Source organism: Dipodomys merriami, unplaced genomic scaffold (genome assembly GCF_024711535.1).
Source record: "Dipodomys merriami isolate MVZ:Mamm:240054 unplaced genomic scaffold, mDipMer1.0.p SCAF_401, whole genome shotgun sequence".
Lineage (NCBI taxonomy): Eukaryota > Metazoa > Chordata > Mammalia > Rodentia > Heteromyidae > Dipodomys > Dipodomys merriami.
The window spans coordinates 751,274-772,500 of NW_027205616.1; the positions used below are offsets into that span (position 1 = coordinate 751,274).

The following is a 21,227-nucleotide window of genomic DNA, read 5'->3' on the forward strand; positions in this document are numbered from 1 at the left end:
CTTGGGAGGATCATGAGTTTGAGGCACTATCCTGGGCTACACAGACGGATCGTGTCTCAAAAAACCAGCCAGGCACTGGTGGCTCACACCTGTAATACTAGTTACTCAGGAGACTGAAATCTGAGAATTGCAGTTCAAATCCAGCCTGGGCAGGAACATCTATGAGACTCTTATCTCCAATTTACCACTCAAAAATCAGAAGTGGCACTGTGGCTCAAGTGGTAGAGCACCAGTCTTGAGCACAAAGAGGCTCAGGGACAGTGCCCAGACCAGCCAAAAAACAAAAAACAAACCATGAAACAACAAAAAGAATCTGAGGGAAAAGGTCAAAAAGCAGCAGTAAAGCAAGAGCACTGGACATTGATGAAAGTGAACTATACAACTCGTGGGAGGAGATGGGAGGGAGGAAATGGGAGAGAATGAGGGAACAGATGACGCTGTGAGAAAGGAAATGTCCTCACAACCTGATGCATGTAAATGTAACCCTCTATAATAGCAATGAACCAAACAAACAAGAAAAGCTCAAACTCCCACCTCCACCAGCTCCAGCCTCCTCGCCTCTGGGTTGCCTACTCCTTTTCCACCTCCACCAGCTCCAGCCTCCTCGCCTCTGGGTTGCCTACTCCTTTTCCACCTCCACCAGCTCCAGCCTCCTCGCCTCTGGGTTGCCTACTCCTTTTCCACCTCCACCAGCTCCAGCCTCCTCGCCTCTGGGTTGCCTACTCCTTTTCCACCTCCACCAGCTCCAGCCTCCTCGCCTCTGGGTTGCCTACTCCTTTTCCACCTCCACCAGCTCCAGCCTCCTCGCCTCTGGGTTGCCTACTCCTTTTCCCACACCTACGAGCCGCCACTTCTTTCCCACCCGCCCTCCTCTAGTAACTTGCAGCGCATTTCTGGTTTTTTCATTGTATCACCCCAATCTGAAGTTATACTGTTGACCAGTTTATGTATTATCAATTCACTAAACTTCCCAGCAGAAGGAAGCATCATAAGGCAAGGCTCCCATCCTGAATTCACTGATACAACTCTACGGAACACAGCGACACACCCAACAGGCTGGGAAACTATGGTTCTTGAGGCTAAAGTGACCAGGAGGGGAGCTGGGAAGGTGGCTCAGTGGTAGAGCGCTTGCCTTGCATGCATGAGGCCCTCGGTTCAATTCCTCAGCACCACCACATAAGCAGGGGGAAAAAAAAAGCAGGAAGTGGGGCTGAAGCTCAAGTGGTAGAGTGCTAGTCTAGAGCTGAAGAGCTGAGGGACAGTGTCCAGACCCAGAGTTCAGGCCCCAGGACTGACTGGGAGGAAGGCCTGGGGGCAAGGCAGGAAGAGGATGCACCCTTTTCCACAGCCCCCAGGCTACTTCCAGCACAGGGACTCTGGGGCTGTGGTGTTCAGAGGGTGCCAGTACCTTGAACTCGTCGGAGATTTCTGACACGAAGGAGGAGATCTGCTTCATGAGGCGGTCGATGCTGCTCTCGCTGCCTGTCTTGAGGAGGGTGGTAATGGCCAGCGTGGCAATGCTGCGGTTGGAATCTGTGACCAGGTTCTCCAGGTCCAGGTTGCAGGCTGTCACAGCAGAGGGGTGTCTCATGGCTACCTGTGTGGAGAGGACAGAGACAGAGAAAGAGCAGGGACCAATCTGTTACTTCCTTGGAACTGTCTGGCCCTGTCACAAATTGTATGGACAGACATACCTCATCACCTCTAACCCTAACCCCTACTCCTTTAGGTCAAGGTGGGAAACACCAGCTGGCTTAAGCCTAACTCCCAGACCATCCCCAGACGCCAGGCCCTCCCTCACTCTTCCCATTCCCAGACCCTTAGGTACCTTATTCAGGGTGCGGACAGCAGCATAGCGAAGCGCAGCCTTGGGTGAGCTGCAGAACAGCTGGAGCACTGTGGGAAGACAGATGCCGCATGCACTGGCTGCAGGCAGGCTGGAAACCCCACTGCAGCAAGCACGCTTAGGAAGATCTGCTCAGCTAGGGACGATGTGGGTACCCGAGACAGAGGCAAAGGCACTGACATGTCAGGCAAGTGGGCTGCACAGGCAGTGAACACAAGTGACGTGCCAGCCCCTTGCTGAGTAGGTGAGGTGCCTTGTCTCACTGGAAGCAACTACAACAGTGCCCATTTTACAAATAGGGAAGCTGAGGCACCAAGGGTGCAAATCAAGCGAAGTCACTCTCGGTGACAGCCACGGAGGACAGAAGCAGAGTTAGCACCCAGCACTGACACTGGGTACCAGCTCCTCAGGAGGCTGAGATCTGAGGATCATAGTCTGCTCACACCTGCAATCTGAGTGCTTAGCCTTAGCACTGAGGTACCACTCCTCTCCCTCAGCTCTGGCTGCCAGAAAGTCAGAGCTAAAGTTTGTGCTCCAACTGTTTTCTGGAATATTCACATTCCTGTCCCATTGTGTGTGTGTGAGCATGCACACATCCCAGTCTGGGACTTAAACTCAGGGCTTAGACACTGCCCCTGGGCTTTTGTGTTCAAAACTAGCACTCCACCACCTGAGCTACCACTCCACTTCCAGAGTTTTGATGGTTAATTGGAGACAAGAGTCTCAAGGAAGCCGGGCGCTGGTGGCTCATGCCTGTAATCCTAGCTACTCAGGAGGCTGAGATCTGAGAATCACAGTTCAAAGTTAGCCTGGGCAGGAAAGTCCATGAGACTCTTACCTCCAATAAAAAAAAAAAAAAAAAGAAAGAAAAAAACTAGAAAACTGGAAGTGGCACTGTGGCTCAAGCCGTAGAGCACTCGCCTTGAACTGAAGAGCACAAGGACAGCCCCCAGGCCCAGAGTTTGACCCCCACTACAAACAACAACAGTCTGACTTTCCTGCCTGTGCTGGCTTCAAACCATGATCCTTAAATCTCAGCTTCTTGACTAGCTAGGATTACAGGCGTGAGCCACTGCCACCTGGCTGCTGTTGTACTTTTAAGAATGATTCATTTTTCTAAACAGGATCACATTTACTTGAAGCCTCCTCTATTTTGTTTACATCACTCAATACAGGGTTATAAGAAGAATTAAATACTCAAATTGGTGGATGATTTCATTAGTTTGTTTCAGAGGAGCAAACAATAACCACACATAAGCCCCCTCTCTGCCTGGCCAGTCTTATCACTACTTTGGGGAGTATCAGAAAATCAGGAGGTACAGACATCCTAAAAGGCTTGACTTTTCTGCCATAGCCTCTTTTGCTTTCCTGTGAAGAATGCTCCCTTCCTCTGCTCTTGGAATACAGGGTTAAACACCTACAGACCCTCCCCTTTGTAATCTAAACACAGTCTCATCTGGCACTGGCCTCCTGGTGCCTCAGAGCCTGCATTCTACGGCTACGCCAGCACCGAGTGCAGATGAGACGCACTCAGTGGTTTAGGCAGCTTAACCACACAAACACACGCTGCATCTGTTCCAGGGCCAGGCCCTCTTCTGAGCACTTGGTATGGAACACACATTTACTGCCTCCCAGAAGGATCAGCACCTACTGTTCAGAAAGGAAACGAAGCTCAGGGAAGATGAGCCTGGCTGAGCAGTGTCCAAAGTGCAGGTGGCTCCGTAATACCAGACCATGGCCTGTTTCAGGGCCCTCCCCCCCCCCCCCCCCCAGCTCAGCCCCTGGTTCCCAGGGTGAGGGACCTGTGCTGACCTGACACAGCGGGGGCCAGCTCTTTGGTACTGCAGCCTGGCAGATTGACGATAGCCGAGGCAGCTTCATACACCACCATCTCGTACTTGTTACGCAAGCAGCTCTCGATGAAGTCAAACAGTGGGCTATCGTGGCTACGAGAGAGCACAAGGTGGCAAAGGAAGGTGAGGACAGCCTGGCACGGTAGACTAAGTGACAGAGGTCCCTGCCCGCCGTCCTCATCTAGCAGGCAGCAGACGGTCCCTACCCGCCGCCCTCCTCATCTAGCAGGCAGCAGACGGTCCCTACCCGCCGTCCTCCTCATCTAGCAGGCAGCAGACGGTCCCTACCCGCCATCCTCCTCATCTAGCAGGCAGGAGACGGTCCCTACCCGCCGTCCTCCTCATCTAGCAGGCAGCAGTCCCTACCCGCCATCCTCCTCATCTAGCAGGCAGCAGACAGTCCCTACCCGCCGTCCTCCTCATCTAGCAGGCAGCAGACGGTCCCTACCCTCCATCCTCCTCATCTAGCAGGCAGGAGACGGTCCCTACCCGCCGCCCTCCTCATCTAGCAGGCAGCAGACAGTCTCTACCCGCCATCCTCCTCATCTAGCAGGCAGCAGACGGTCCCTACCCGCCGTCCTCCTCATCTAGCAGGCAGCAGACGGTCCCTGCCCGCTGTCCTCCTCATCTAGCAGGCAGGAGACGGTCCCTACCCGCCATCCTCCTCATCTAGCAGGCAGCAGACAGTCCCTACCCGCCATCCTCCTCATCTAGCAGGCAGCAGACGGTCCCTATCCGCCATCCTCCTCATCTAGCAGGCAGCAGACGGTCCCTACCTGCCGTCCTCCTCATCTAGCAGGCAGGAGACGGTCCCTACCCGCCGCCCTCCTCATCTAGCAGGCAGCAGACGGTCCCTACCCGCCATCCTCCTCATCTAGCAGGCAGCAGACGGTCCCTACCCGCCGTCCTCCTCATCTAGCAGGCAGCAGACGGTCCCTACCCGCCATCCTCCTCATCTAGCAGGCAGCAGGCTGTTCAGAACTTACCCGCCGTCCTCCTCGTTCAGCAACCTGCTGGCCACCCGGATCATCATACAGTAGGCAAAGGGAGACTTCAGGCCATGCCGGGAGAACTTGCTGATCATCTTACTGACTGCCAGGCGGTCATTCTTCCGCACGTGATATAGGAGACCCAATGCATGGTACTACAAGAGAGACAGGAAATACAGGCAGCTGACTTTTGAGTCTATCTCCTTCTCGGCTTTGGTAAGTTCAGTGCACTTCCCTGAACTTCAGTTTTCTCATTTCCAAGAAGAGCACAGTGTGGTATCAATTCAGAGGCTCCAGATGATACAAGGAAACGAGGCCTGGGTAGCTAAGGGAGAGCTGTGTTGGTGAAAACCCAACCAAATGTTTCTGTGCACTGCTACAAAGCCAGCTATGCAGAGGGTTTTAACAAAAGGTGTTTCCTCACTGCCTGGGCCAGGTGAGCCGTGACAGCCTCACCTCCACACACTCACCTGGGCCAGGTGAGCCGTGACAGCCTCACCTATCAGAACACTGAGCTGTTCTGAGCCAGCTGCTCAGTGGTCAGCAGTCCAAGCTCCCAAGTGCCTTCCTCAGTCTACTGACAAGGATTGTGAAGGCCAGGCCAACGGCTCTTGTGGCGAGCAGACACTGACTGGGTGTTGCCAGGCCCTGCCTGAGCGTCCTTAGCCCGTCCACATCTCACCTGGACCATGATGTTATCACTGGAAGCTGCCTCCTGGGCCTCGTTCACCCAGCGCTTGACAACGTCGAAGCTGCACTTCAGCAGGTGCTGCAGGCAACAGGCAGGTCATACCTCCACCCCACCCCGACCCCCACCCCGGTCCTGAGGCTGCAGACAAACTCAGTACAGTTACCACCCTCACTGTCCCCCAAGTGCCAAATCCAACTTCAACAATCTGTCACCCAAGGATGGGTCAAGGCCACCCCAGCTCATTCCTGACCAACCCAGAGTTCCTGTTGTCCCTACTGAGGGGGCAGAGCTCTGGGGGGGGGAGGAACAGAAGCTGTTATTTTATTCAGTGCCCACCCCCACCCCCACCCCATCCCCGCCCCTCGCCCCTCGCAGGGCTCTGGTTGCAGCTACGCACCAGTGACGATACCAAGGCAGAACTGGAGACACTGGGCACCTTGTCCACAATAGCTTGTTTCATGTAGCGCTCAATGGCCTGCAGCATAGTACTCTGAGAACAAGAAGCAAGGTAGGAGGGGCCCACAGGAGTACAGGTACCCAGAAAACACAGACCGTGCAAAAAAAAAAGAGTCCAGGGCCAGGTGTCGGTGGCTCACGCCTGTAATCCTAGCTACTCAGGAGGCTGAGATCTGAGGATCACAGTTCAAAGCCAGGCCCAGTAAAAGCCGTGAGACTCTTACCTTTGGAAGTAATGATGTGGCTCGAAGTAGCAGAATGCCAGCTTTGAGTGCAAAAGCTCTGGGACTATGCCTGGGCCCTGAGTTCAGGCCCAGGGGTCTGACTGGGGGTGGGGAGTAGGACTCACATCTGTGATCTGGCAGAGTGCTCGAACAGCAGGGCCTCGGTAGTTATCTTCCTTCCCCGTCATATCTTTTGTCAGGCTACATTGGAAAGAAGGCATAGTCCACACATCAGGCCAGGGCCTGCCTGACAACAGCTCTGTCTTCCATCAACTGCACTCACTGGATAACTACTTGTTCCCTTTCATTCTCTCCCTTCCAAGCCAAATTCTAGCCCAGACAGCTAGAGAGATTTTTATAAAACTCAAAACTAACCAGGCCACTCCCCTGCTTTTACTAAGATACTTCTGGTAGTTTCTCAATGCCCAAAACAGAGAAGTTGCTGAAGAAGCCCTGCATTTACTGCTGTTGTAGCCTGGAACAGTAGGCTTCACCTCCCACCTGTCTTGATAATTTCAACAAGCCACTCAAACCGCTCTTCTGGTTCAAAACCAAACTAATACCCTTCTAGTCCATCACAAGTCCATGAATTATATCACATTCTATTTTTTTTTTGTCCTGGTCCTGGGATTTGAACTCAGAGCATAGGCACTGTCCCTGAGCCTTTTGCTCAAGGCTAGTATTCTACCACTTGAGCCACAGCTCCACTTCTGTTTTTTTTTATTTCTTTTTTTTTTGTTTTGGTTGGTTGTAGGCCTTGAACTCTGGGCCTGGGCACCGTCCCTCAGCTCTTCAGCACAAGGCTAGTGCTCTACCACTTGAGCCACAGCGCCACTTCTGGTTTTCTGGTGGTTTACTGAAGGTTAAGAGTCTCAAGGACTTTCCTGCCAAGATCCTCAGATCTCAGCCTCCTGAGTAGCTAGGATTGTAGGCGTGAGTCACCACACCTGGCTTGTTTGTTCATCTCTTTAGTGGTTAATTGGAGTCAAGAGTCTGTCAGGATTTCCTGCTCGGACTAGATTTGAACCACCATCTCCAAATCTCAGCCTCCAGTGCCTGGCTCACACTCTATTCCTAATGGCCTGGCTGATTGGATATTTCCATCTAAATTCTAGGGCTATAGAAACAACAGCCATCTTGTTTGCTGCTGTACTGCCAAAGCTACACATGGACTTGTACATATCCAAATGATTTTCAAAATGCACTCACAAATGAACATATGGACCTTTACACACACAACTGTGGCAAGAAAAAATAAGGGCTACACAGTAGTCTGTAATAATCCTAGCTATTCAGGAGGCTGAGATCTGAGGATCATGCTTCAAAGCCAGTCCAGGCATGAAAGTCTGCAAGACTCTTATCTCCAATTAACTACCAAAAAAGCTGCAAGTAGAGCTGTGGCTCAAGTGGTATAGTGTTAGCCTTGAGTAAAGTTCAGGGACAGCACCCAGGTCTTGAGTTCAAGCCCTAGGACCTGCACATGCACATGCGTGCGCACACAAACGCACACACACACATACACACACACAGAGAGAACCAAGTCCTAGTTCACAAGGACAGTTTTTATTTTTGCTGGTATACAGTCCTTAGATCTCAGACGTGAACCACCCACACGCAGCTAAGGATTGTACTTTAGTGATATCTGTCCCCTCAGTCACTCAAGCCTAATGCAGAAAGCAGTAATTGGCATACAAGGCTGATAACCTGCCTTCCTGCCCTCTATACATCTGTTTTTCTTGTGGTCTCCCTTAGCATTCCAAGCTAGCTAGTTTAAGAAGAAAGGGGGGCTGTGGTGGTCCCTGTGTGCTCGTTCGGTGCAGACTGGGGACCTCTTTTGTGAAGCGACATCTGAAGAGACTCCACCGCTCGCAATGGCCGACAAAAAGCCCAAGGAAGGAGTCAAGACTGAGAACAACGATCACATTAATTTGAAGGTGGCGGGGCAGGATGGTTCTGTGGTGCAGTTTAAGATGAAGAGGCACACACCACTTAGTAAACTAATGAAAGCCTATTGTGAAAGACAGGATTTGTCAAAGAGGCAGATCAGATTCCGATTTGATGGGCAGCCCATCAATGAAACAGACACACCTGCACAGTTGGAAATGGAGGGTGAAGACACAATTGATGAGTTCCAGCAGCAGACAGGAGGTGTCTACTAAACAAGGGAACCTGCTACTTTGCTCCAGAACTTTGTTCTTATAGACCAAGAATACATTCTTAATTAGAAAAACTGCAATTTGGGTCCACCACATCCTGACAGTATAGTTTTCTCTATTCTTTCATTTTCCCCTTTCCCATTCCTTTATTGTACATAAAGTAACTGGTGTATGTGCACAGCATATTGCTTTTATTTTTTTTGTCAGTCGTGGGGCTTGAACTCTGGGCCTGAACGCTGTCCCTCAGCTCTTCAGCTCAAGGCGAGCACTCTACCACTTGAGCTACAGCGCCACTTCCGGTTTTCTAGTGGTTTATTGGAGAAAAGAGTTTCACAGACTTTCCTGCCCAGGCTGGCTTCGAACCACGATCCTCAGATCTCAGCCTCCTGAGTAGCTAGGATTACAGGCGTGAGCCACTGGCACCTGGCTGTTTTTCTTTTCTTTTAAATTAATTGACCAATGGTGTGTGTGTATACTTTTTATTTTTTGGTCAGTCATGGGGCTTGAATTCTGGGCTTGGGCGCTGTCCCCGCACTCTTCAGCTCAAGGCCAGTGCTCTACCACTTGAGCCACAGCACCACTTCCAGTTTTCTAGTGATTTATTGGAGATAAGAGTCTCACAGAGTTTCCTGCCCCGGCTGGCTTTGAACCAAGATCCTCAGATCTTGGCCTCCTGAGTACCTAGGATTACAGGCGTGAGCCACTGGCGCCTGGCTCCAATGGTATATTTTGACTGACATCAAATGAAGATGGGATGGGGAAAAATACTGGTTCTGTGAAAATATCCCCCTTCTCCATTCGTGGCATGCTCATTCAGCTTTTTTTTTTTTTTTTTTGGGGGGGGGGTCAGGTCATGGGGCCTGAACTCTGGGCCTGGGCACTGTCCCTCAGCTCTTCAGCTCAAGGCTAGCGCTCTACCACTTGAGCCACAGCGCCATTTCCGGCTTTTTTCTTTTTGCTTATGTGGTGCTGAAGAATCAAACCCAGGGCCTCAGGCAGGCAAGGCAAGCGCTCTACCACTGAGCCACCTTCCCAGCCACCTTCTCAGCTTTTATCTTTATATTTCGGTAAGTTATTTTACTGTTTTAACAAAAAAAAAAAAAAAAAGAAAAAAAAACAACAAAAACCCTGCATACCTTGTTTGATTGGAGAATTTTAATGCTTTCGTTTATCATTGTAAAACCAAAGACAATTTTATAACTTTTTTGTACATAGCTGTTACATGTAGGGCAATCTGTCTTTAAGTATAGGTAAATTACTCTTTAAAAAAAAAGAATCCTAGATAGTTTTCCCTTCAGTGAAGCATCTAGTTGTTTAAATAAACTTCTTGTTTAAAAAAAAAATGAGGGCTGGGAAGGTGGTTCAGTGGTAGAGCACTTGCCTTGCATGCCTGAGGCCCTGGGTTCGATTCCTCAGCACCACATAAGCAAAACGAAAAAAGCCAGAAGTGGAGCTGTGGCTCAAGTGGTAGAACACTAGCCTTGAGCTGAAGAGCTGAGGGACAGTGCCCAGGCCCAGAGTTCAGGCCCCATGACCGGACCCAAAAAAAAAATAATAATAATAACAACAATAAAAAATAAAAAAATAAATGAATGAAAGAGGCTGGGCACCGGTGGCTCAACCTGTAATCCTAGCTACTCAGGAGGCTGAGATCTGAGGATCACAGTTCAAAGCCAGCCCAGGCAGGAAAGTCCATGAGACTCATCTCCAATAAACCAGCAGTAAAAGCCAGAAGTGGCACTGTGGCTCAAGTCGTAGAGTGCTAGTCTTGAGCTGAAGAGCTGAGGGACAGCGCCCAGGCCCAGAGTTCAAGCCCCATGACCAACAACAACAAAAAAAGGGAGTGAAAGGAAGGAACAGTTTGTTCTCTAGTCCAAGCTAGGGTAGTAAAAGGGAAGCAGCACACTCTAGAGGTGGCGTGGGGTGACACCAGTAACTGAGTACGAGTGACACAGGAGGAAATAGCACCTGGCCACATGTCCGTCCAAAGTCTCATCACTGTGCATACGAGAAAAAAATGACTTTTGTCACTGGAACCCATCCAAGGCGCTACCCACAGCCCCAGACTCGCCTGCTGGTGACGATGATGACGTCTTCGGCAATGCAGGACATCTCCTTGATGGTCAGGTAACACATCCGGCGGAGCGTGGGCTGAAAGGATGGGAAGGCAGTTCGGTGAAAGGGCCAGAGTGGAAAGGAAACCTCCAATCTACACAGAGCAGTCTAGTGACTGCTGGGCCAATCTGGCCCTCTGCCACCCTGTCATGCTGCTTTCCCCAGGAGAGCCAGATGGGTACTTACATCATTGGACTGAAAGAGCTTGGTCATTGCGAAGAAGGCCTCTGTCGCTTCGGTGGTCCCCAGATGGTCCCCCTGTGGTAACAAAAAGGAGCCTCGGCTTGGGTGAGGCCGGTGGCCAGCCGTGAGTCAGCACAGGCTGGATCCCGGTGGCCAGCCATGGGTCAGCACAGGCTGGATCCTCAGACTCAGAGCTGGATGCTCAGGGAACTCAAAGCGGGGCTGCCCCTAAGACCACACAGACTGTCACAGAGCCTGAGCACCCCCACACACACACCCAGTGCCGCTTCCTCTGCCCTCATGTTCATCCTGTACCTGGTTTATGAGGTAAAGGATCTTGGTGAGGATGTGGGCACATTTCCGAGGGTTGATAGGAGTTTCATTAAAGACTCGGGCCTAGGAAGAAGAAGAAGCGAGTATTATCTACTAGCCCAGTTCATGTTCCCTCTGCCACCCACTGTCAAGTTCATATGGGGTCTAAGAAGTCATAGAGTCAATAACACACAGGACTAGACAATCTTATTCTCATAAGGATATACTACTTTTCCTTATCATGGACAATTCTTGTAATCTTTCCTGTTGTTGAAGAATGTGCTGAGTTACTGACTGGCAGACACTTAGCAAGCACTCAACCAGAGAGAGATGACGAATGTACACATAACCAATTCTCTTCTGGAACACAGTTCTCCTGTCTTCCAGACAAGGGTTCCTTACACCGTACTCAGACTGCCCTGAAGATGGTGCTCATGGTGGAAGACCAAGGGAAATCCCACTTGCCTCCTGCAGCACTGCACTTTTCTCCAGGTGCTGGAATGGGTTGGAACCTCCACCTGCAGCCAAGAGTGGAGAACACCGGTCAGACGGAGGCCTCGCCAGGAAAGCCAGAGGCATGGGGCTGGCACTGGAGGGGCCATCTGTCCAGACCCCGCCGCTGTCTGTCCAGGACCCGAATCCCCGCGGAGCCACGTGTCGGTGGCGCTCTCTGCTTTCATTCTGGCAACTAGCACTTCACGGAGCCCGCACGGGCCAGGGACCAACCCGGCCGCCCCGGACCTGCGGGTCGGCACCCGGCGGAGGTCCGGCGGTCCGGCGGTCCGTCTACCCATCGGGCCGCCCCAACGCGCTCACCCCGGCCGCTTCGTCCTGCTGCGGCGCCTGAGCCGGCGCACGGCCCAGTGCCCGGCCGGGGGTGGGGAGGAGAACGCCCGCGGCCGAGCCCGCAGCGGGTCACGGCGATGGGCGGCGGGCCGGGCCGGGCCCCGCAGCGGGTCACCGCGATGGGCGGCGGGCCGGGCCGGGCCCCGCAGCGGGTCACCGCGATGGGCGGCGGGCCGGGCCGGGCCCCGCAGCGGGTCACCGCGATGGGCGGCGGGCCGGGCCCCGCAGCGGGTCACCGCGATGGGCGGCGGGCCGGGCCCCGCAGCGGGTCACCGCGATGGGCGGCGGGCCGGGCCGGGCCCCGCAGCGGGTCATCGCGATGGGCGGCGGGCCGGGCCCCGCAGCGGATCACCGCGATGGGCGGCGGGCCGAGCCCGCAGCGGGTCACGGCGATGGGCGGCGGGCCGGGCCCCGCAGCGGGTCACCGCGATGGGCGGCGGGCCGGGCCGGGCCCGGAGCCTCCCCCCAGCACGAGCCCCGCCGGGCTCGGGGTCCCCGGCCCGCACCCGCCGCTCACCCGCCTCCTCGTCCTTCTTGTCGAATCTCTTCAGCATGGCGGCGGCGCCGGAGGTGCCCCGCAGGACCGGCCGCCGACACCCAGCAGCGAAGGCGCCGCGCCGCGCCGCGATCTCCGCCTCGCCGGCCACTTCCGGGCTCCGGTGGCCACGTCGACGCGCGCCCCGCGCCTGCGCACTGCGCCCCGCGCCTGCGCACCCTCGGCCGCCGACGCCGCTCCACCCGGGCCGCGGGGAGGCCGGGCGTCCGCGGGGCCTGCGGGGATCCTGGCGACGGAGGTGGGGACCCGGGGTGTGGGGTGTGGATCCCAATCGAGACCCCGCCTCTGCGCTCCTGGGCGTGTGAGCCCTGCCCGTCCCCCGCCCCGTCCCGTCGTCCCCTCCCCCGCCCCCTCCCCCGCCCCCTCCCCCGCCCCTCCCCCCGCGTCGTCCCCGCCCCCGCCCCGTCCCCGCCCCCGTCCCGTCGTCCCCGCCCCGCCCCCTCCCCCGTCCCGGTCCCCTCCCCCCGTCCCCCGCCCTGTCCCCTCCCCCCGTCCCCTCCCCCGCCCCGTCCCCTCCCCCCGTCCCCGCCCCGTCCCCTCCCCCCGTCCCCGCCCCGTCCCCTCCCCCGTCCCGGTCCCCTCCCCCCGTCCCCCGCCCTGTCCCCTCCCCCGCCCCGTCCCCTCCCCCGCCCCGTCCCCTCCCCCCGTCCCCGCCCCGTCCCCTCCCCCCGTCCCCGCCCCGTCCCCTCCCCCGTCCCGGTCCCCTCCCCCCGTCCCCCGCCCTGTCCCCTCCCCCGCCCCGTCCCCTCCCCCGCCCCGTCCCCTCCCCCCGTCCCCGCCCCGTCCCGTCCCCCGTCCCGTCGTCCCCGCCCCCGCCCCGCCCCCTCCCCCGTCCCGTCGTCCCCGCCCCGTCCCCTCCCCCGTCCCGTCGTCCCCGCCCCGTCCCGTCCCCCGTCCCGTCGTCCCCGCCCCTCCCCTCCCCCGTCCCGTCGTCCCCGCCCCCGCCCCGCCCCCTCCCCCGTCCCGGTCCCCTCCCCCCGTCCCCGCCCCGTCCCCTCCCCCCCGCCCCCCCCCCGCCCTGTCCCAGTCCCCCACCCGTCCCGTCCCCCGTCCCCGCCCCCCTCCCCCCGTCCCCCCCCTCCGTCCCCCCCCTCCGTCCCCCCCCCCCCCCCCCCCCCCCCGAGGCCGCAGCCCGGGCCTGGGCCTGCGGAGCCTGGGGTGTGGACTTGGGCCTGGGCTACGGGCAGGCTGGGAGGTGGCTCGGGGCAGAGTGCCTGCCTCGCCTCGCGTGCACCAGGCCCTGGGTTCGATTCCTCAGCACCCAGAAGCTGATAAAGCCGGGAGAGGCGGTGGCCGGAGGGGTAGAGCGCTGGCTGGCCTGGAGCTGAAGAGCGGAGGCCGGGGTGAGGCTCGGGGCTCGGAGCTCCATTCCCAGAACCACAAAGAAACCCAAAGAACAAGAAACCCCCAATCGCAGTGTTGTGCCCCTGTGGCAGGACCCCCACCAAGAAGACCACCTAGAGTCAGACATCCAAGGATTACCCCAGCGGTCCTTCACACCGAGGAAGCCCGAGCTGAAACTTCACAGGGCTTATAAAGGCAAAAACTACAAAGTGACAAAAGGAGAAGGAAAAAAAATCACAGACTGACAAATGTACAGCAACCAGGCCTCAGCAGGGCATTCCAAGGTGATAAGGTGTAGTAGGGAGTTATCAAACTGGCTGGGTCTAAAGGGCCATCTGGACATTCCAGAGCAGTTCAAGCTTAGCAGGGAGTTTCCTGGCTGGTTGGGTTCTGATAAGCTGTAGCTGGGATAATTGGTGGTCTGGGTTTGTTCCCTGGGTCTGTTTATCTTGGGCCAGCTTGGTCATCTGAAGTTTGTGGGGACCCAAGGTCAGCTATAGTACAAAGTGGGTCCTGACTTCAGAGTAGCTTTGTTCAAGTAATCTATGGTTTAGCATTTTCACCACAAACAAGACAGTTTATGAAATTCAGGTGGGCCCAAGGTTAATATGAGCAGCAGAAGAGTTACTGCTTCGAATCGAAGCCACTGGGCTGGGAAGGTGGCTCAGTGGTAGAGTGCTTGCCTTGCATGCATGAGACCCTGGGTTCGATTCCTCAGCACCACATAAGCAAAAAGAAAAAAGCCGGAAGTGGCACTGTGGCTCAAATGGTAGAGTGCTAGCCTTGAGCTGAAGAGCTGAGGGACAGCGCCCAGGCCCAGAGTTCAGGCCCACGACTGGACCCCAAAAGAAACAAAACAAAACAAAAAACAAATCGAAGCCACTTTTAACTCTTCAGCAGGGGCCTCCAACACTACAAGACACAGACCACCCAAGGAAGGGCACAGAGCTGGACTGCCCACAAGACAGGGAAGACATACCTCCATGGGGGCCAACCAGGGGTTGAAGAAGATCGAGTCCAAGGAGAGAGAATACTTGGAATAACATTTTACATTCACCCCCATAAAAGACGCAAAGTGTCACCAGGGGATGGATGAAGCGTTCCCCCAGCTTCCCACTTTCCATCCAAGTCACAGTTCCTGGAGAGGCAGCACAGAGTGGAGGAGTCATCTAAAGGATTGATTATCTGGCTGCTGATTGGCCACGGGTGTCTGGCTCAAAATGTTGTAAAATATACATGTGCCTGGTACAGGTGCCCACACCTGTAATCCCAGCTACTTGGGAGCTGAGATCTGAGGATCATGGTTGGTTGGAAGGCAGCCTGGGCAAAAAAGACTGAGACTTTTTTTTTTTCCAGTCCTGCAGCTTGAGCTGGGTCTGGGCACTGTCCCTGAGCTTCTTTTGCTCAAGGCTAGCATTCTATCTATCACTTGAGCCACAGCACCATTTCTGGTTTTTTCTGTGTATGTAGTACTGAGGAATTGAACCTAGGGCTTCATGCATGCTAGGCACTCTACTACTAAGCCACCTTCCCAGCCCTGTGAGACTTTTTTTTTGTCAGTTGTGGGGCTTGAACTCAGGGCCTGGGCACTGTTCCTGAGCTTTTTTGCTCAAGGCTAGCACTCTACCCATTAGAACCACAGCTCGACTTCCTGTTTTCTGGTGGTTAATTGAAGATGAGTCTTATCGGACTTTTCTTCGGAGGCTGATGTCAAGCTGCACTCCTCAGACCTCGGCCGCTGAGAAGCCAGGATTACAGGTGTGGGAGGCTGGCACCAGCCCTGTGAGATTCTTATCTCCAATTCACTACCAAAACCCCCCAAAATGTAGAAATGCAAAAAAGTTCAGGGATAGCACCTCAGGCCCTGAGTTCAAGCCCCAAGACCTCCCCACATACACACACATGCTAATAGGTTGCAGACCAAATGTAGCACAGTGGTAGAGTGCTTGTCTGGCATACTTCAGGACCTGGGTTGAATCTGAGTAATGAAAAAAAAAAAAAGAAAAAAAGATGGGTAGCAAGGGTGTGGTGGCATTTGCCTGTAACCACAGCTACTGGGAAGGTAACCTATCAGGTAAAAGGAGGGGCAGGGGACAAAGGGGAGAAGGCAGAAAGCAGCCAGCCCCATACATCCCCTCAGGGCTTCAGGTCAGCCCCTTTTCCCACCTACCTCTCCTGTTTGGGTGGATCCTTAGATATCAGCACACTGCTTGTGGCTTTGCCCTAGGTCTTCCCTTCTCACTCATTGGTTTAAATTACATTCAGACTCCATTTACCACCTGTATGCTGATGTTGCCTTAATATTGATCTACCACCCAGTTGTGAGCTCCAGACCTTATATAATTTGCTGATATACCTGTGTCTACCTAATCTGGCTAGTCACCCTGTCCCCAGTCTACTCAGACCTGCTTTCCTCTCAGTGGCTCCACCCATTACACACACCAGAAACCTCCAGGCATCAAAGACACCTTTACCCTCAGCCTGGCCTCTATATCCAGCATTCTTCTCATCTCCTGGCCAGTTCTGTGTGGGGGCTTCATTGATCAGCAAAAGCTGAATAGGCAAGATTGCTGCCTTTGTAATGCCCACAGCCCAAGTGAGGGGATTCTTTTAAACTAGTTTCTTGACCTGCACAGTTGCCAACAAGTTTGGCAAGGACCAAATTAATAACTGTAATGTATTTAGGTCTGGCACTCAGTAAGTATTTGGTATAATGTTAGTAGCACTGCCAAAGGAAAACCCGCACATTAGAGCTCAGTCACTGACAGAATAATGATGATTTTGGCTCATCATGATGGGACCAGGTTTAGCAGAGCAGGACGGGGGCGGGGGGGGGGGAGCATACACTAAGGGCTAAGGGCTTTCCCCTCTTCTCATTTGCTTTACTAATCTAAACACTTCACTCAAATTGGAGATGGAGATTAACCATCACAGCCATGAAGGAAGGAACAAAAGAAGATGCTGGGCAGATAAGAAAGAGGAATGCCCCATACCCGGAAGCTGACATAAGGGCTGCTCTAGAATGTGGGGTGTGTGGGAGTGGAGGCAGGCTCCAGTTACACAGCACCTCACACCGCACGGCCAGCAAGCAGATAGCACTACCACCGTGGTTTAGATTGAGAATGTAGGCACTTGGATCAGGAGAAAGGGAGGAGGAAGGAGAGGACAGCAGGCTTGCCCAATCTCGATGCGCAGTGATGGCAATCTGCCTGGCTTCTAATAACCCAGTGTTATAGAAGCTCCCTCAGCCAGCTGGCCCCCTCCCCAGGACGCCTTGTTGGAACCTCCTGTCTGGGAGCAGTTCTTCTAAGCATCCTCACGAGCCTCCCCCCTTCTAAATCTAAACCATTCCTTTCAGTTACAACAGATGGCAGTATGGACTCCTTTTCTTTTTTGGTCATGGGGCTTGAAATTAGTCTGGGACTGACCCTCAAGTAGTAGAGCACTTGCCTTCAGCTGAAGAGCTGAGGGACAGCGCCTACCAACCCCCCCCAAAAAAAAAATTAGTCTAGGAGCTCATTTTCCTCTCAAGGCGAGCACTTTGAGTCACAGCTCCACTTCTGATTTTCTGGTGGTTGATTGGAGCTAAGAGTCTCTTGAACTTTCCTGCCCAGGCTGGCTTTGACTGTGATCCTCAGATCTCAGCCTCCTGAGTAGCTGGGATTACAAGTGTGAGCCATTGGCGCCCCGCCAGGAACAGCTTTAAAAACTGCTTCAAGCTAGGCACTGGTGGCTCTCACCTGTCATCCTAACCACTCAGGAGGCTGAGAGCTGAGGATCATGGTTCAAAGCCAGCCCAGGCTGGAAAGTCCATGAGACTCTTTTTTTTTTTTTTTTTTAATTTTTTTGGGGTCCTGTTGTGGGGCCTGAACTCTGGGCCTGGGCACTGTCCCTCAGCTGAGCCTCTTCAGCTCAAGGCTAGTGCTCTACCACTTGAGCCACAGCACCACTTCTGACTTTTTTCTTTTTGCTTATGTGGTGCTGAGGAATTGAACCCATGGCCTCATGCATGCAAGGCAAGCACTCTACCACTGAGCCACCTTCCCAGTCATCCATGAGACTCTTTTTTTTTTTTTTTGTCAGTCGTGGGGCTTGAACTCTGGGCCTGGGCGCTGTCCCTCAGCTCTTCAGCTCAAGGCGAGCGCTCTACCACTTGAGCTACAGCACCATTTCCGGTTTTCTGGTGGTTTATTGGAGATAGGAGTCTCACAGTCTCTCCTGCCCGGGCTGGCTTTGAACCGCGATCCTCAGATCTCAGCCTCCTGAGTAGCTAGGATTACAGGCGTGAGCCACCGGCGCCTGGCTCCATGAGACTCTTATCTCCAATTAACCACCAGAAAAAGCCAGAAGTGGCGCTGTGGCTCAAGCAGTAGAACAACAGCCTTGAGAAAAAAAAAAAACCAAAAAACCTAAAGGATAGCTCCCAGGCCCTGAGTTCAAGCTCCAGGACCAAAGAAAAAAAAAAAGCCTACAGCTTTAAAGTCCGCTGGCTTGTGTTCCGCCTTCAGGAAGCACACAACCTTTATTTGGCCTCCCATCCTGGGGCACTTTCCTGTTTTGTCCAGGGGAATGGGCAGGGTCTGTTATTTCCTTCCCCCAAGCCCCATGTTCAAGCCCCATGTTCAAAGATTCTGTATTAATACAGTTCATTTCCTAGATGTACTTTGAAGGGTTTTTGTTGTTGTTGTTATTGCTCGTGGGGCTTGAACTCTGGGTCTGGGCGCTGTCCCTCAGCTCTTCAGCACAAGGCGAGCGTGCTAACACTTGAGCCACAGCGCCACTTCCAGCTTTTTCTGTTTATGTGCTATTGAGGAATCAAACACAGGGCTTCATGTATGGTAGGCAAGCACTCTGCCACTAAGCCACCTTCCCAGCTCTCATTGAATCTTTTATTTTTCATGGGGCTTGAACTCTAGGTGTGGGTGCTGTCCCTCAGCTCTTGAGCTCAGGACAAGCGCTCTACCACTTGAGCTATAGCACCATTCCAGTTTTCTGGTGGTTTATTGGAGATAAGAGTCTCACGGACTTTCCTGCCCAGGCTGGCTTTGAACCATGATCTTCAGATCTCAGCCTCCTGAGAAGCTAGGATTACAGGTGTGAGCCACCGGCGCCCAGCTTTGGCATTTTTTCTTTATGTACTGGGGATGGAGCCAGAGAAGAGAAATGGGAGACCCTGGCCATTGGAACCACCAAACTGTAAGGGTGAAGTATCTTTGCACCTGATCTATTAGTCACTATAGGAAGAGGGTCCCAGACATTCATAAATACACCCAGGAGCTGTGACACTACCAAGTGTCTGGTGCTGTTCACTGCTGCTAAAATCAGAGAGTTACAGTAGCTGCCAAATGCTGGGCTGCTGGTGGGTAAAGTCCAGAGCACTAAGTCCCCAACTTGAGTGCCTAAAGCCAAAAATGCCCCCCTCCCTTCTCCTCCTTTCTCTCCTCCTCCCTCTTTCTTTCCTCTCCTCCTCCGTCTCCTCCTCCTACCTCTCCTCTTTCTTCTCCTCTTCTCCCTTTTTTCCCAATAGTTGAGACTCTAACAACTCTTATCAAAATGAAAACAAAATAAGTGTACAAAATAGTTGATTACTCATTACTTTACTGAAAGCAGTAAGAGGTTTTGTGACAAAAAATAGACTTCTACAATTTCTCAAGATAGATTAATAGCTCCTCAGTATTTACCAAAATACAAACAAAGCTACAAAGTAAGTCTTTTCCCCTTTTGATATTGACCCTTTGAAGTTTGTTGAGGTCTCCCTTGAGAATATCTTTGTAAAGCTCTGCAGTATTCAGAGGTATGTTCTGTTTTGGGTGCTTTTTCCATGGCACCTGCAGTCTGAGGGAGGGAGCCACGTCACAAGTGAGATGTGGTGCTCCAAAGCTGTGGGTTGGGGAGGCTGGGCCTCCTGCCTGCTGCCACGGCAGGACCAGGCTGCCATGCGCCAACCTGGAGGAGGCATGTGTGCATGTCATCGTCTGTCTCCCACACCTGCGTGATCTCACGGGCTCATCGCACACGGCACCAGAGAGTCCGAGAGGTGCTCCTGTCACCAAGGCTGGGCAGCGCCCGTACCGTCATCACCATCTGTTAGGTTCCCACAGGGGAACAGCAATCTGACCAATTAGTAATCAGGCTGTTGCTACAAAACTTGCACTAGGCATACATAGTCTTCCTTCTGTGTGCTCATGTTCATGTTCTTCTCTTGTAGTTTTAACTATATATATTTCTTACTTTATATTTTTTGCCAGTCCTGGGGCTTGAACTCAGGGCCTGAACAGTGTCCCTGAGCTTCTTTTTGCTCAAGGCCAGCACTCTACCACTTGAGCCTCAGTATCCCACCTTTTCTGAGTAGTTTTTTAGAGATAAGAGTCTCACATTTTCCTGCCTGGACTGGCTTTGAACCTTAGCTCTCAGCTTCCTGAGTACCTAGGATTCAGGTGTGACCCACCGGTGCCTAGCCCTTACATGCCTACCCCCACCCCGCCCCAGTGTTTGGGTTTGAACCTAGGCTTTGTGTTTATTAGACAGGTGCTCTATCACCTGAGCCACAGTTCCAAACTTGGTGAGATTCTTTTTTGTTGTTGTTGGTTGTGGGGCTTGAACTCTGGGCCTGGGTGCTGTCCCTGAACTCTTCAGCTTAAGGCTAGCACTCTACCACTTGAGCCACAGCGCCACTTCCAGTTTTCTGAGTGGTTTATTGGAGATAAGAGTCTCCCGGACGGGGCTGGGAGGGTGGCTCAGTGGTAGAGCGCTTGCCTTGCATGCATGAGGCCCTGGGTTCGATTCCTCAGCACCACATAAACAGAAAAAAAAAGCCGGAAGTGGCGTTGAGGCTCAAGTGGTAGAGCGCTAGCCTTGAGCTGAAGAGCTGAGGGACAGTGCCTAGGCCCAGAGTTCAGGTCCCACGACTGGACCTCACGCCTGTAATCCTAGCTACTCAGGAGGCTGAGATCTGAGGATCGCAGTTCAAAGCCAGCCCGGGCAAGAGAGACCGTGAGACTCCTATCTCCAATAAACCACCAGAAAACCGGAAGTGGTGCTGTAGCTCAAGTGGTAGAGCGCTCGCCTTGAGCTGAAGAGCTGAGGGACAGCGCCCAAGCCCAGAGTTCAAGCCCCACGACCGACCAAAAAAAAAAAAAGAGTCTCCCGGACTTTCCTGCCCAGGCTGGCTTTGTTCCAGAATCCTCAGATCTCAGCCTCCTGAGTAGCAAGGATTACAGGTGTGAGCCACCAGGGCCCAGCTTTTTTTTTTGGGGGGGGGGTCTGGTCATGGTGCCTGAACTCTGGGTCTGGGTGCTGTCCCTCAGCTCTTCAGCTCAAGGCTAGCGCTCTACCACTTGAGCCACAGCACCACTTCCGGCTTTTTTCTTTTTGCTTATGTGGTGCTAAGGAATTGAACCCAGGCCCTCATGTATGCAAGGCAAGCGCTCTACCACTGAGCCACCTTCCCAGCCCCCCCCCCTTTTTTTTTAATTGGTCGTATGGCTTGAACTCAGCCTGGACACTGTCCCTCAGCTCTTCAGCTCAATGTGACTGCTCTACCACTTGAGCCACAGTGCCACTTCCAGTTTTCTGGTGGTCAGTTAGAGAGTAAGAATCTCATAGACTTTCCTGTGCTGGCTTTTAACTGCGATTCTCAGATCTCAGCCTCCTTAA

General features: G+C 53.7%; 1 protein-coding gene and 1 pseudogene across 1 annotated transcript in view; one reads left to right on the plus strand and one right to left on the minus strand.

The window, feature by feature from the left end:
- Positions 1-12,344, minus strand: part of LOC138806617 (coatomer subunit gamma-1) — a 30,913-nt gene extending 18,569 nt beyond the window's left edge. The window contains exons 1-12 of the mRNA XM_069992050.1: positions 12,189-12,344; positions 11,291-11,343; positions 10,829-10,909; positions 10,517-10,588; positions 10,287-10,366; positions 6,185-6,260; positions 5,777-5,869; positions 5,371-5,457; positions 4,686-4,843; positions 3,659-3,792; positions 1,829-1,896; positions 1,409-1,597 (exon numbers count right to left, since the gene is read on the minus strand). Of these exons, the coding sequence (XP_069848151.1) occupies positions 1,409-1,597; positions 1,829-1,896; positions 3,659-3,792; positions 4,686-4,843; positions 5,371-5,457; positions 5,777-5,869; positions 6,185-6,260; positions 10,287-10,366; positions 10,517-10,588; positions 10,829-10,909; positions 11,291-11,343; positions 12,189-12,225 (1,128 nt within the window). The 5' untranslated portion in view covers positions 12,226-12,344. The remainder of the gene's footprint in view (positions 1-1,408; positions 1,598-1,828; positions 1,897-3,658; positions 3,793-4,685; positions 4,844-5,370; positions 5,458-5,776; positions 5,870-6,184; positions 6,261-10,286; positions 10,367-10,516; positions 10,589-10,828; positions 10,910-11,290; positions 11,344-12,188) is intronic.
- LOC138806618 (small ubiquitin-related modifier 2 pseudogene) lies at positions 7,931-8,249 on the plus strand (annotated as a pseudogene).
- Positions 12,345-21,227: the final 8,883 nt, after the last annotated feature.